Consider the following 14858-nt stretch of genomic DNA (forward strand, 5'->3'; position numbering starts at 1 on the left):
CGGCAGACCCATGGCACCTGTCCCTCTGAGGGTCTCCCTGAAGAAAGACATAAGCCCCCAAGCTAGGAGCAAGTTCGCCATATAAAACAGTTCTGGAAAGATTCCCTGGAACTCAGAGCAAGGTGAGGAGGGGACACCCAACATGGGAACCTCCTCCTCTGCATTTTCTAACTATGGAAGTCTAGGTGAGGGGAGACAAGGTGAAGATGTGTAAAGTCTTCCCTGCTGCACCCCGCACCTGCTACATACGCAAATCAGTGCCACAGGCTTGGGTGACGGCACCTTCCGAGTGTTTGGGAACTGGGAGAGAGCAGAGGGAAGACCCTCAAGGAGCAAGCTGTCCCCCAAGGGTCTCTGGGCATTTCTCCATGTCTACCTGAGACGCTGCGGTGCCCCTGGAAAGACAGCAGACAACCAGTCTCGGTGTTCCCTCAACCCTCACCCTCAGGCCACATGCCTACAGGGGCAAAAAAGACCTGTCACTGGCCTGTGGTTTTTTCCGCAAATCACTCCACTTACAAGCACTCAGACCTTCCAGAATTCGGACTAAGACTGCATGTTGTATTCGTGCCAAGTATCCATTTCTGCAGAGCCGGGGCTTACAGGAGGGGCAAAATGAGTGAAGGGGGGCGAGCGGCTCTCCTAACCTCTCCACGCTCCTTGCTTTTAATAAAAGGCGGGGTTTGGGGCATGGCCGTTTCAGCCTGCATTTTAACCCTGTTCTCTGGCACTTGCATTGCTCCGTTGCCGGTAAAATGGGGGCTTCTCAATGGGCCTCCCTGTTAGTGAAGAATCGTGGCTGTTGATACACTGACCCAAGGCTGAGGGTCTCGCGCAACCCACCCCAGGGACCCTGGACCCTGCTTCAGCCCTGCCTGGTGCCAACTCCACCAGCCTTGCCTCTTCCCGGGTCCTAGGACAAGAGCCAAGCAGGGGTGGGCAGCAGCACGCCATCCCTCCAGCGTATGCTTTGCAGCAGTTTTAGAAGGTGATGTCTTGACATGGCAGCTGGGAAAAGTGTGATGAAAAGGCTTTAGAGGAAGTAGTGAGAAAACAAGAGCCTCGCCAAGGGGAGGGGGTGCCTTTTCTCGTGCGCTCTCTCCCTCCCCTGCCACGTCCCCAGACAGAACTTGACTGTGCTGCTCTGAGGCCAGGGCGACTGTGACAGAGGGGCGAGGAGGGGGATGGAACTGCTGCGCTAAACATTCATTCCGTCGTCTCACTACAGGTGTCAGCCATGAAGTGGGGCCTCCTGCCTGTGTCCCACAACGCCCTGCTGGTGGGGGACATGGCCTATTATGACTTCAACGGCGAGATGGAGCAGGAAGCCGATCGGATCAACCTGCAGAAGTGCCTTGGACCCACCTGCAAGGTTCGGCTCAGCTGTTCTGGGAAGATGCTCTGGGTGGGATTGTCAAAAACCGACATCACAAGAGCGACAAATGTTCATTGGAAAATGTTTATATGTTGCAGATAAACAGCAATAACGACAAATGACATAAAACTCTTTCACCCTACCCTGCGATTTGGGTGCACAGCCCCATAACTATTCATATAGATTTAGAAAACTAGGATTATAAAATATATTCTCCCTTTCCCCTTAGCGATATACAGTAAACGCCCTTGTATGTTACTAAATACTTTCTAATCACTAGTTTAAATTATTCTTCATTGTATGAATGGCTGTGCCGCTATTTACCTACACAGTCCTCTATGGTTGGACATTGAAAAGTTTTGCCCCAAATATTCTCTGAATATAAACAACTCTGTGATGAAAATTCTTTCAGCTACATCTTTGTATTTGCTTGGGATGATTTCCTTAGGATAAACTCTTACTTCATTAAGATAAAGTCTTACTTCATAGTACCAAATTGTCCTCTCCTCCGGCCATGACTAGTACTTGAGAATGCCATTTCCCTACAGTCTCCCCAAACTTGACTCTTATCACTTTTTTTGTTTTTGCTAACTAGATAGAGAGAAACAGAATCTCATTATTATTGCTTGATTTAAGTCTGAAGGCCTCTTTTATAACAGCATGTGATTCGGGCTGTTGAGCTTAGGACGGGAAGTTTCATAGCCAAGCCTGGGTGGGTGGGCGCTTGCCCCCTTCCTTGAAAGGCACTCACTCCCAGAGTCATTTTCCATCTGAGAGTCCCTGTCTTCCCATCTCTCACATAGAGCAGAAATCCCTGCCATTCTCTGAAGACTCATTAGCAGTGCCAGGAGAGGGGTGATGTTCACAGTTGTGAAATGGTACAAATATTTAAGAGATGGGGCATTCACAAAAGATCTGCAAAATCTTGTGAGCAAAAGTCGCGGTCTCTTTCCATCTTTCTGGCTCTTGAGACGAAAAAACTCCCGCTGTTTTCAGCGAGAGTGGATGTGAAGATTAGGCCACTGGGCCCCAGCCCAGGTGCTGCAAGGACAGATCTGATACGTGGGTCTGTGGCCCAACTCCCAGGTGGGTGTCACCTAGGTATCTTTCAGAGAGTTCTCAAGGATAAAACCAACCAAGAAGAGTTTCCAACAGGGAGGATGCACCTGGACCTTGGTATAAATTCATTTCTGTTTTTTTCCCCCTTTTAGATCTGCCTGCCCCTGGCTGAGCTACAAACATCACTCCATCAGGGGGAGCCTGGGTTCTGGTTCCAACTCTGCCCCTAATTAGCTGGGAGACTTTCAATTTCTTTAGGCTTCTCTTTCCTCATTAGTAAAACTAGTAAGTTAGATTAGAAAGTCACTGTGGCCTCTTTCATGGAACTGTAGGATCTTAGAGCTGCCAGGGCCTCACGGAATTCGTGGAGAGGAAGCCTGAGGGCCAGAAAACAGGGAACCCAACTCACCTGTGTCTGCAGAGACACCTCTCAGAGGACCACCCCCTTGGGTTTGACTCACAAGCCCACTGAGTTACAGGGGGGCAAGTGCTTTTGAGGTAGGACCCTTGTATTCAACAGCAAGTCATTTCATTCACTTTAACACAAACATTCGTTTTTCAGACTTTAAGCTCTTCAGGGCCTAAAAACCCAGGCCTTGCCCAAAGAAATCCACCAAGCTATTCAGTCTCAGTTTTCAAAAGCATCTTCAGTTTTTTAGGGTGGATGCTTTAAACGTTCGTTTGGGTGGATATTAAAACTCATGGGGTGGGTGGGTAGCATTCGGTGTTTGTACAGGGAGAATGAGTAAGGAATTGGGGGGGGGGGGCGTGTGCTCCAGGATTGGCTATGAAATTGTTCCGAATAAAATGAAAAATCTCTCCCTCTTAACTCAAGTTTGGAAGGCTTAAAGTTTTCATTGGCTGTCTGCTCCTGTGCAGATCCTGGTGCTAAGAAACCATGGAGTGGTTGCTCTGGGGGACACCGTAGAGGAGGCGTTTTATAAGATCTTCCACCTGCAGGCTGCGTGTGAGATACAGGTGAGCAATTCCTCTGGGGTGTGGGCCCAGGAGGGACCCTGACAGGGGCCTGGGGACAAAGGTGGCAGCCCCGTGGGCCGTGATTTAGGGAGACCTTTGAGCGGGGCCCTCTGAAAGCCTCACCCTATTTCTCTGCCTTGGCACCACCTGATTCTTCTAAAGTTTCACATTTGGAATCAGTTTTGTACCTTTAAAATTTTCTACTGCCATTGTCTAACAACCCACACCCAACTCTTGGGGATCAGTGCTCAGGAGGGGGTGCTGCCTGGGCTCATCAGTAGGACAGTGGGAGGAACTGTACTTCCCATGCTCCTGTATAACCTGGGGTGTACCTGTTACCTCCAGCTGTGCCCCACAGACACCACACAGGTAAGTCTTCTTTCCTTTCTTTGTTTGGAGAAGGGTAGTTTGCAAAGACCATGAATGTGGTCAAGTCCAGAAAGAGAAGTGGAAAGGCCAAAGTAGAGTGTTGACATGGCAGGCCTGACCCCAGGGCAGCCCCAGGGTGATGTCCAGGGAGCCCATGGTGAAGTTCTCCTAACTGGTAAAGGATGAGATAGAGGGTGGGTGGGGAGTGTCAGTAGTCGTGGGACCCCTAGAAGACTTGATGGAGAAGCAATAGGAAAACACACATCCTGTAGTTTCATCAAATTACCAGGTAGTGTTCGATAAGCCAAGCATATGCTCCTTCCAGTGTGGCAAGCCGTCAGGTGAGTAGGGGGGTCTTGCACGACTGACTGGGCTCCATCCTTCCCAGCCTGCGCTCTGTGCTCTTGGGTCAGGGACTTGCCCTCTGCAAGCCTCCATTTCCTCAACCTCAGACCTGGGTCTAGAGAGACCTTGTGAGGATGGCCTTTCAGACAAGGAGAGGTGTTGCCGATGGTATTTTTAGGACTCGGTTGACAGAGGGAGAGGCTAGCTGCTCCAGGGTGAGTCGGCTCTTTTCAGGGCCCTTCTGGTGTCCCATCTGCCCTCTCCTGGCTGGTCTGGGCAGAGCAGTGCCCCAAGGAAGACGGCCTGCCCCTCTCTTGGGCGTTATGGGGGAAGAATGGGATAATCCCAGAAGCATCACTAGTGGAGGCTCTACAAGTGGGACCTTTCTCAGTGGTTTTTGAAGGATATGTTGAGAGGACAGTGATGAAGAAATGTTAGAGGAGGTGGTGTGAGACCCTCCTGACTCCCCATCCCCCATCCAATAATGCTGGCCCTGAACTCTGACCCCTGAGTGTTGTTAGAACCTGGCAGAGCCTCTGATATGCCTACTTTCCCTTCTCCACATCTGAAGAGTTGCCCATCTTTCTTCTGAAGAAGAGGCTTCCATGAGAAAATATCTCATGAAAAAGAATGAATGGAGAGAGGTTCCCGGGTGTCCCCCCCCCCCACCACACGGTGAAGGATGCCTTCCCCAGGCTCCAGATCCCCAGAAATGGCCACTGTGCAATTTAAGCAAAGGGAAGAGGGCCATCTAGCAGCTGGGGAGATGAAGGGCAGAGCTGCCAGCCACTTTCCTGGACAGCCCCAGCTGCTTCTCTTGGCCCTGTCTGCTGTCACTTCCTTTTCAGTCAGGACTGGTTTGATGTAACCTTTTCAAAGCGCATCAGGCGATGGGGACAGATAACCCGAGGAAAGCGCCAGTGGATTTTTTTCAGCAGGTGGAGCAGGAAGGCTTCTAGAGGGTGAAATGAAGCTGGAAGTTGTGGGAAAAAAACAGGAGAGATTGGACGAAGAGTGTGGGTGCATTAAGGCTCGGAAGAGCCCAGGTACGGCAGCCTGCAGATGCTGTTGGGACTGCAGTCCCTGGAAGGGTCATTTCTGGTCAAATGACCAGCACCGAAATTCTGTTTCCATCATGACTAGTGTTCTCCCTCAGTGGCCTTGGCAAACAAGCAAATGCGTCCATGGTCATTTCAGCGGTTCGAGGCTAAGAGCCTATTCCATTCTCCTGGGGACAGCGTTCTCTTTGCTCCCCATCGGTTTGGGGTTCCAGGAAACTGGGTCATCCTCTGCTGAGAGAGGCAGCTCCCTGCTCTGTTCACAGGCAGATGAGAAGAAGCTCAGGCGATTCTCCATCTGCTACCCATCGCCATGGAAACGGATGGGGGAAGGGGGAGGTGAGAGGAGGCAGCTCTTGCAAGGGTGTGGGCAGTTTTCTCCTCCTCTATGAATGACCAGTCTCCAGGGGGTATTGCTTCTCAGCCTTCCATGGTAAAACCTCAGAATTTATTTATCATAAATATTTCTACGGCACTCCGTATGCACCAGGTGCTATTCTAAGTGCTTTACGAATATTACCTTAAATAATCCTCACGAGGTAGATACTATTTTCATTTTACAGATGAGAAAGCTGAGGCACAGGGAGGGTAAATAGCTGCTGAAAGTCACACAGCAAGTAGGTGGCAGAGCCAGGATCCAAACCCAGACAGCCTGGTACCCAGGTCCTATGTCCTAAACACCACATTGCACTGCCTCTCAGGAAGGCAAGCGTCGGTGGGAAAGGTCAGCTGTCAGGTTGGGACCTCTCTTCAGGGAGCTGGCACTGCAAGTCAGGCTTTCAGGGTCCCAGAGCTGGAGCCCTGCCTTGGCCAGGTAGGGGTCCAGGACGAACTTGGTAATTGATCAACCAGCTGGGATTCACTAGCTTTGAGAGTGCGTTTCCAGGTGCTCAGCCGCGGTGCCAGGTGTGAGGGACTTCAGAATTAGAAAACACGGTCAGCAGAGGGCAGAACTGGGACCAGTGAATGAACATAATAAAAAGGTAGATTTCAACTCAGGGTAATCTATATCAACTCACTGTAACCCTTCTAACATTTGGACAACAGGCACGGAGCTGACCACTTCTAGGGATACTAGACAAGGACTCATTTTTGGTGAGAGAATGGAATAAAAGGCCTCGACGTCTCTATATTTGTAGGGTGTGGAGTCATCTTTTTAAGATAAAAATGGAGGCTTCCAGAGGACACATGCCTTGGATGAAGAGAGCGTGGAAATGCTTGTTGTTGCTTCTTCCTCTTCACAGAGTGATGGGGGTCACCTTGGAAACGCTGCCTGGCTGACCTCTAGGAAGTCTCACAGGGGCCACGTGTTACACTGGTGAATTTAACACACTCTGGAGTGTGTCCAGGATCCTCATGTGTTCATAGACCCGTGTTTGTCAGCAAGCTACACTGCATTCTTTTCATTTTCAGTGAAACAATAACTGGCACAAAAGCTGGAACACTGAAAGTTTATATAATCAGAGCCGTTCCCCCATAACAAGCAGGTTTACATGGGATATCAAATATTAATCAGAATGCTGGGGTCTTGATGTGCAGTGTAAAACTCCAGCTTCACTACCTACAATACTCGGAAAGCACCATCTCTCTCTGGACTTACCCAGGAAGCCGAACCATGACCAATTATATCTGAGTGGCAGATACAGGGAGTAAATAGAATGTGCTTTTAGATGAGCATGGAATTAGAAAATAAGATCAGTTGGATTCATGAATGTTTTTAGGATCATTCTAAAATTGCCTGCTTTATACACACACCACTTGCCCTAAAAGTCAGAGTCCGTTGCCTGTAGCCACCTGGATCGTCCCCTCCCCATGGAGCCTTGACAGTGGGACAAACGCTCCAAGTCTTCTGGTAAAAGCTTCCTAAGGCCTACACAGTGCCCGGCTGTGACTGTCAGCATTTCATGTGTCTCCTCTCTCTGGGCTTCCTTGACTGGATAATGCCATCATGGCGGGTCTTCTGCCTTTAGACCTGTAATTAGCCCAACATGCAGCTACACTCATATTTCACTGGCCTAGAAGGCAGCTTATTTCTTTCAAGTGACCTTTTTTTTTTTTTAAGGAGAAATATTTCAGACATACAGAAAAGTGCAGAGAGTCATATAATCGACACCTGCTACCAACCAGATTTAACAAATATCAATGGCATTTTCCTCTGGAAGAAGTAAAATGTTACAGACAAGAATTGAAGTCCCCTTTTCTCATCTTCCCTTCTTCCCCAGAAATAATCACAACTTGAGGTTGGTCTGTATCCCAGGTAATTTTTCAGGACTCTGCATTGCTTTATTCTTGAGGTTTAACACTTGCTATGTCCCCCTAAGAACTGACATTAGGAAAGAAATACTAACACCTCTTTCCCTGGAAATGGGCACATGCCCTACAAGTTTGGAGGGGCTCTCCTCTGGGAGGAAATAACCAGCTACAGCTCAGTTTTCCAGACACTTCTGTTTCTAATCTTCCCCGATCTCCATTCTCTGTTACACAGAGGAGCACAGGTACATGCGCAGGGATGTGTGTGTACACGCGCACACCCGTGTGTGTGAGCTGAGCGTTCTCTGCCCTTTGCGCAGGTGTCGGCTCTGTCCAGCGCGGGGGGCGTGGAGAACCTCATCCTCCTGGAGCAGGAGAAGCACCGGCCTCACGAGGTGGGCTCTGTGCAGTGGGCGGGGAGCACCTTCGGGCCCATGCAGAAGAGCCGGCTGGGGGAGCACGAGTTCGAGGCCCTCATGAGGATGCTGGACAATCTGGTGAGTCTCCTGCCGTTGTCCTTCCAGGCCAGTCCTTTGTGGCTTAGCTCCCCCCAAACCAGTCTGTATGAAGCATTCGGTGGGCGTGAGAACTGCCAGCATCACAGTTAATTTGTTAAAGCCCCCTGATCGGCCACTTGACTTAGAGTTTGTGGTCATTCTAATAGTAGTTGAGTTTTCTCAAGTGGTGGCCTTTGCCACCCCTTTTCCAAGGGCTGTGGTTGTTGTCATACCTGCAAGGTGCTCTTTAGAGAAGGGGTAGGAAGCCCTTGGTTGGTATGAGAGGTGGTAATCCAGCAATAATCAGCACCACAGAGCCTCTCTCATATTGTAGCTTTGTTCACTCCTCTTTTGCAGTTAGTTCTGCCTTTCTTTCTAATCTCACGACTTTAACGCGGAAAACACATAATGCCATTAATTTCCCTGTTCCTGGTGAGCGGCATTATAACAATATCCTATTGTAACGAATGAATCAATCGATCAGGTAGGGCGTTAACTGGTATATGTCCAGGAGTGGGCTTTAAAGGATCCAAAGAATTATAAGACACCCTTCCTTCTGGAGCTAACAATTTAATTGATGATATATGACGTAAATATGAGACAATTCAAGAATAAGAAGAAAGCACATACCGTGGGGAGCTAATTGCAGGAAGAGGCTCTGACTTCTTAGATTGCTCGAAAAAGCGAAGACGAAACCTACCTCTGTGACATTTCTGTATCATTTACCTCCCCTCCGCCTCACTGCTACTACTTTGGACCCTCTCTTTGTTGTGTCTGGGTCATTGCAATAATCAGTCCTTTCCTTCCTCCCCCAGTTCCTCCAAATCACTTCCACTTTATTACCAGGCCAAGCATGAGGGTCACTTTATAATGGTGAAAGGTACACTCCACAATGAAAATACAACTCCTGTTAACATCTGTGTAACTATGCCTAAATAAAGCACCAGGAGCAAGTGGTTTCATGCAGAAATTCTTTCAGACCTTTAAGAGACAGGCTATTCTTATGCTATCTAAACGGTTGCAGATAAGAGTGAAAGAAGGAAACCAAACCATAACAATTATAACACATTCAGACCAATCTCACTTTGAGTTGATGAAAAAGGCTGCATGAAAACTAGCAGATAGTATCCAGCATAACATTAGAATAATAATACACAATAACCAAGTGAGGGCTCATTCCTAGTATTGAAAGATGGTTTAATAATTATAAATCTTTTAAATATATTTCATGATATCAATGAGTCAAAAATATAAACCTTCTGATTACTTTGAGATCAAAAGTTATTTGATAAAAATTTAATATTGATTTATAAAAATAATAGCTGTTAAGTAAGATAGGAAGCCATTTATTTAACATGATTAAAATGATTTTTTTCTCAAAACACGCACCAGTATCATGGTGAAACACTAGAAGAATTTCCATTAAATTTTGAAACAAAACAATGAAAATATAATGAGAAAATAATCCTATTTGCAAATGCAGCAAAATCAAACTTTAAGCAGAACCCCTTTAAAGACAACTGTAAAATTTTACCAATAGACATCAGAGAAAACCTGAAATCAGTGAAGACCTATAATTTATTCTTGGTTAAAAGCTTCAGTAGGGTAACTTTTCCAAATTAATTGATAAACTCAATGTAATTTCCTCAAAAGCGGGGGAAGGTATAGGGACTGAGCAAAATGTTCTTTCAGGTGAAATTCAGAATGGCTCGGAAAATCCTATAAAAAGAAGAGTGGGGCTTCCCTGGTGGCGCAGTGGTTGAGAGTCCTCCTGCCGATGCAGGGGACACGGGTTCGTGCCCCGGCCTGGGAAGATCCCACATGCTGCGGAGCGGCTGGGCCCGTGAGCCATGGCCGCTGAGCCTGCGCGTCCGGAGCCTGTGCTCCGCGACGGGAGAGGCCACAACAGTGAGAGGCCTGCGTACCACAAAAAAAAAAAAAAAAGAGTGATTACCACCACATGGTAAAGTGTGATAAGGCTTGAGTCACTAAAGGGTGGAGCACTAGTCCAGAATGCACAGGCCAATCAATGCTACAGCTTAGAGGATCCAGAAATAGATCCCAAATGCATGAAAATTTAACACAGGATAAACAGCCATCTTATAAATCTGGGGGAAAAAATAGACTGTTAGCCATCTGGGAAATAAAACTAAGGTGGATTACTACCTTGTCCTTTCAACAAGATAAATCCCTGATTTGTCAAAAATTTAAACATGGAAAGGAAATTGATATAGGTATTTAAAAACATAGATTAATAGTTTTAATGCTCTTGTGTTGGGAAAGACCTTGTCAAGCATGGCAGGAAAGTCTGAAATCGTGATGCCACATATTAACAGATATGATTACATTAAAATTCAAAATTTGTATTTTTATAAACCACCCCACCCACCATATAAACAAAGCTAAAAGACAAAGTATGGGGAAAATATTTGCAACATCTGTGACAGTCAAAAGATTCATATCGGGCTTCCCTGGTGGCACAGTGGTTGAGAGTCCGCCTGCCGATGCAGGGGACACGGGTTCGTGCCCCGGTCCGGGAAGATCCCACATGCCGCGGAGCGGCTGGACCCGTGAGCCATGGCCGCTGACCCTGCGCGTCCGGAGTCTGTGCTCCGCAACGGGAGAGGCCACAACAGTGAGAGGCCCGCGTACCGCAAAAAAACAAAAACAAAAACAGATTCATATCTTTACTGTAAAAGGAGGTATTACAAATCAATATGAAAAGATGACCATCACAATAGAAAAATGAACTGAGAATCCAGTTTACAAAGGAAGATATTCAAGAAGCCATTAAGTGTAATTGAAAATATCCAGTCTTACTAGTAATCCAAAAAAGAACAAAACAAAAGTAGAGGATATTACTTTTAACCCATCTGATTGCCAAGGATTTTTTTTAAATTTTTAAAAAATCCTTTAAATTTCAGGTGAAATTCAGAATGGCTCAGAAAATCCTATAAAAAGAAGAGTGGGGCAATATTCAGTGCGGGGGAAAGGAGACGAGAACTGGGAACTCCAGCACAATTGGCAGAAGTGTAAATTGGCTCAGTGTTTTGGGAAGACGGACATGATAAATATATAAAAACTTATACTGTGCTCCCTTTGACTCAGTCATTTTCATTACTAGGCACTTATGTTAATTGCCTAAAGAAAAATGTGTAAAGATACTCATTTCAGGGTTGTTTATAATATTTTGAAAATAACAGTGTCCACTGGTATTGGTTAGATAAATTATGATATGTCCATTCACTGGCATATTATGTAGTTGTTTAAAGGTTGCTGTGTATTTATAGGTTCAATAACATGAAAAAAACTCCAAGACACATTGACGAGCTAAAAGCAGCTTATAAAGCTGATTATGTAGCATTATTATTTACAATAGCCAAGGTATGGAAGCAACCTAAGTGTCCACTGATGGAAGAATGGATAAAGAAAATGTGGTACTTATATATGATAGGATATTCAGCCGTAAAAATGCTGAAAGTCTTACCATTTGCAACAATATGGATGGACCTTGAGGGGATTATGCTAAGTGAAATAAGTCAGACAGAGAAAGACAAATACTGTATGATCTCATTTATATGTGGAATTGAAAAAAAACCCTCAAAAACCAAAAATCAAAAAATTCATACTCATAGGTACAGAGAACAGATTGCTAGCTGCCAGGTGGGAGGCAGAGAGAAATGGGTACAGGGGTCAAAAGGTGCAAACTTCCATATATAAAATAAGTAATCCTGGGGGTGTAATGTACAGCATGGTGACAATAGTTATTAATACGGTATTATATATTTGAAAGTTGCTAAAAGAGTAGATCTTAAAAGTTCTCATCACAAGAAAAAGAATGGTAACTATGAGAGGTGCTGGATGTTAATTAGACTCGTGGTAATCATTTCGCAATACATACAATTTTTTTTTAATTGAGGTATAGTTGATTTACAATGTGTTAATTTCAGGTGTACAGCAAAGTGATTCAGTTACACGTATAATACATACAGATATTGAATCACTATGTTGCACACCTGAAACTAATGTAAAGTTACATGTCAATTATATCTCAATTTTTTTAAAAGCTGCGTATGTGGTACAGTCCATTAATATACTGTTTTATATATATTATATGATGCATTCATTATATAGTCTGTATATTTACATACATGCATTTGTATATGTGTGCTTAGAGAGATGACTGAAAGGATTTTTAGTGATTGTCTCTGGGGATGAGATTTTGCATAAAACCCACTTTTTCCTTATGTTTTTTATATTGCTTAATTTTTCTACATGGCTCTGTACTTCTTTTGTAATCCACTTTCTTTTTTTTTTTGCGGTACGCGGGCCTCTCACTGTTGTGGCCTCTCCCGTTGCGGAGCACAGGCTCCAGACGCGCAGGCTCAGTGGCCACGGCTCACGGGCCCAGCTGCTCCGCGGCATGTGGGATCTTCCCGGACCGGGGCACGAACCCATGTCCCCTGCATCGGCAGGCGGACTCTCAACCACTGCGTCACCAGGGAAGCCCCAATCCACTTTCTTTTTAATACCACTTGAATTTTAAAAAAGATGACAGGCAGAGCCGAGAATTGCTGCAGCAGCTGTTAAGATTCCCGAGTGTTCATTCTGAGTAACAGTCCACCTTGGCGGGACATGGTCTTGCTTAGGAGACAGGGATGTTCTTGAGTCAGAGTTAGGGCTCCCAAGAGAAAAATAGTTAAGAAGCCTCAGAGTCGAGGAAGGAGGGCTACTGTTAGAATCAGCTGGGAAACTTTTTAAAATCCTGTAGCCCAGATTGCACCACTGTCCAATGAAATGGGGTACTCTGAGTTGAGCCCAGGCATATACATTTTTAAAGCTCCCGCATGATTCTGTTGTGTTGAGAACTACTGGACCAGACCAAAAGCTGGAGCTCTGTCTGGTCCACAAGATTCTGGGAACTTTCTCATCCCTGATCAGAGGGCTTGTTGGGGTGGAGGAGGGGAGGGGTTGGGGGACCAAGACAGGGAACGATTCTGAAATACACCAGAGGTGCGGCAAGGCCTGGGTTGTATTACAGAGACTTTGGGTTAAACTGAGTCCTTTAGATGGAAGGGGGTAAAGCGTGTGAGCGGGCGAGCAGGCATGTACCTGACCATTTTCCCCACCACATGTGGTTCTGTTTTTGTCCTTTTTAGGGTTACAGAACAGGCTACACCTACCGCTACCCCTTTGTTCAAGAGAAAACCAAACACAAAAGTGAGGTGGAGATTCCAGCCACGGTCACAGCCTTCGTGTTTGAGGAGGACGGCACCCCGGTGCCCGCCCTGAGGCAACACGCCCAGAAGCAGCAGAAGGAGAAGACCCGCTGGCTCAACACGCCCAACACCTACCTGCGGGTCAACGTGGCCGACGAGGTCCAGAGGAGCATGGGTAGCCCCCGGCCAAAGACCACGGTAAGGAGGGCAGAGGGGGCTCCGCTGGGGAGATTGGGGTGGAAGGAGAGTGCCCAGCTACCTGTGTGGGCTAAGCAGCTTTACAAGGGAAACAGCAAACTTCCCCTGGGCCTGCACTAGTCCTGTCTCCCCCTAAGGCTTCCTATTGGGCATCTGGGAGCAGTTTCTCATGCCTACGGAGCAGATCACCTGTTTCTTGCACCCCTATGCTGAGTTTTTGGTCCAGAGGGTGGCTGGACCAGGTCACTCCCAGCAGCATGAAAGCTTTTTGCTCCCATATCTGGAAGGGGCTTCTGGGAAATTCAAGGGAGGGGTACCCAACATTTGAACTGACCGTCTGATGCAAAACCAGAAGGTGCATGGGGTACTTGCTTCTATTACGTTGTCCACTCCCTTTATAACCCTCTTCGGTAGAGAGGTGCTTGCTTTAGACATTAGATGTGTGAGACCTGCCCACAGATTGAGTTTTTACAAATCGTATGCTCTTTTCCTCTCTCTCCTTCATCACACACCCTGGCTCTTAATTTGATTTTCACTAACAAAGTAGCTGGCAGCCAAATAGAATAGCTCTTCATTAAAAAGAAAAGCCCTGCAAATTAACATCCATGAGTCATCTAATACTACAACACCAGTGGCTGCCTGTCTGTCAAAGCTGGCACCATGGCTCTGTCCCTCGTCTTAGGTGTTCTTTATGGCCATTGATCTGGGGCCTTTCTTTGGTTGCTGGGTCATTTGCTGCCCATCTCTGCTCTGGGAGACAGACACCAAAGAGGCCCAAGACGAGGGAAAGTGTTGTCTAGGCTTGCTGACTTGCACGTGGGCTGGTCGGCCCAGATCTCATGGGGTGGACCACTAGGGTGGACGGCGAGCCATATGCCTTTGCCTTACCCACCGGGCCTTGTGTGTGTTCAGTGGATGAAGGCTGACGAGGTGGAGAAATCCAGCAGTGGCATGCCCATACGGATCGAAAACCCAAACCAATTTGTGCCTCTGTATACTGACCCCCAAGAAGTGCTGGACATGCGCAACAAGGTAAGGGGATAGCTAATTACCTCCCATCTTTTCCCCCTCAAGGGCGTGGGGGGGGTCCCCAGGATGTGCCTGACTTACCGACATCCCAGATGCCTCTTATGGAAAAGAAACTACCATTTATTGGCCATATTCCAGGCACAGTGCTAAGTGCTGTGCTTTTGTAGTCCTGTGTAACCCTCAATAGAGAGGTGCTAGCTTTAGACATTAGATGTGTCTAAGAGACCAACTTGCAAATCGAATTTTTACAAATTTTATGCTATTTCCCTTTGGCTCATTTTCAAGATTGCAAAATCCTTTGTGTTTATTTCTCTACCTTTGCTTTACAGTTCACTCACTTATATTTCTAATGTTACTTTAAAAACTTAACTTGTAACAGACCACCTTCAATAGGTCGGGTATGTTCCCAGAACAGTGTTTCAATGTGTGGTCCTCTGAAGGGCAGATTCCTGGGTCACTCCCACCCCTCCTCCCATGGGAC

The 14858-nt window shown here is 46.6% G+C and overlaps 1 protein-coding gene across 1 annotated transcript in view; it reads left to right on the forward strand.

Moving 5' to 3' along the window:
• The window catches only part of ADD2 (adducin 2), a 103209-nt gene that overhangs the window by 79016 nt on the left and 9335 nt on the right, over nucleotides 1-14858 (forward strand). The window contains exons 8-12 of the mRNA XM_060027554.1: nucleotides 1229-1372; nucleotides 3314-3412; nucleotides 7755-7931; nucleotides 13091-13348; nucleotides 14261-14380. Of these exons, the coding sequence (XP_059883537.1) occupies nucleotides 1229-1372; nucleotides 3314-3412; nucleotides 7755-7931; nucleotides 13091-13348; nucleotides 14261-14380 (798 nt within the window). The remainder of the gene's footprint in view (nucleotides 1-1228; nucleotides 1373-3313; nucleotides 3413-7754; nucleotides 7932-13090; nucleotides 13349-14260; nucleotides 14381-14858) is intronic.

Source organism: Delphinus delphis, chromosome 12, assembly GCF_949987515.2.
Source record: "Delphinus delphis chromosome 12, mDelDel1.2, whole genome shotgun sequence".
Lineage (NCBI taxonomy): Eukaryota > Metazoa > Chordata > Mammalia > Artiodactyla > Delphinidae > Delphinus > Delphinus delphis.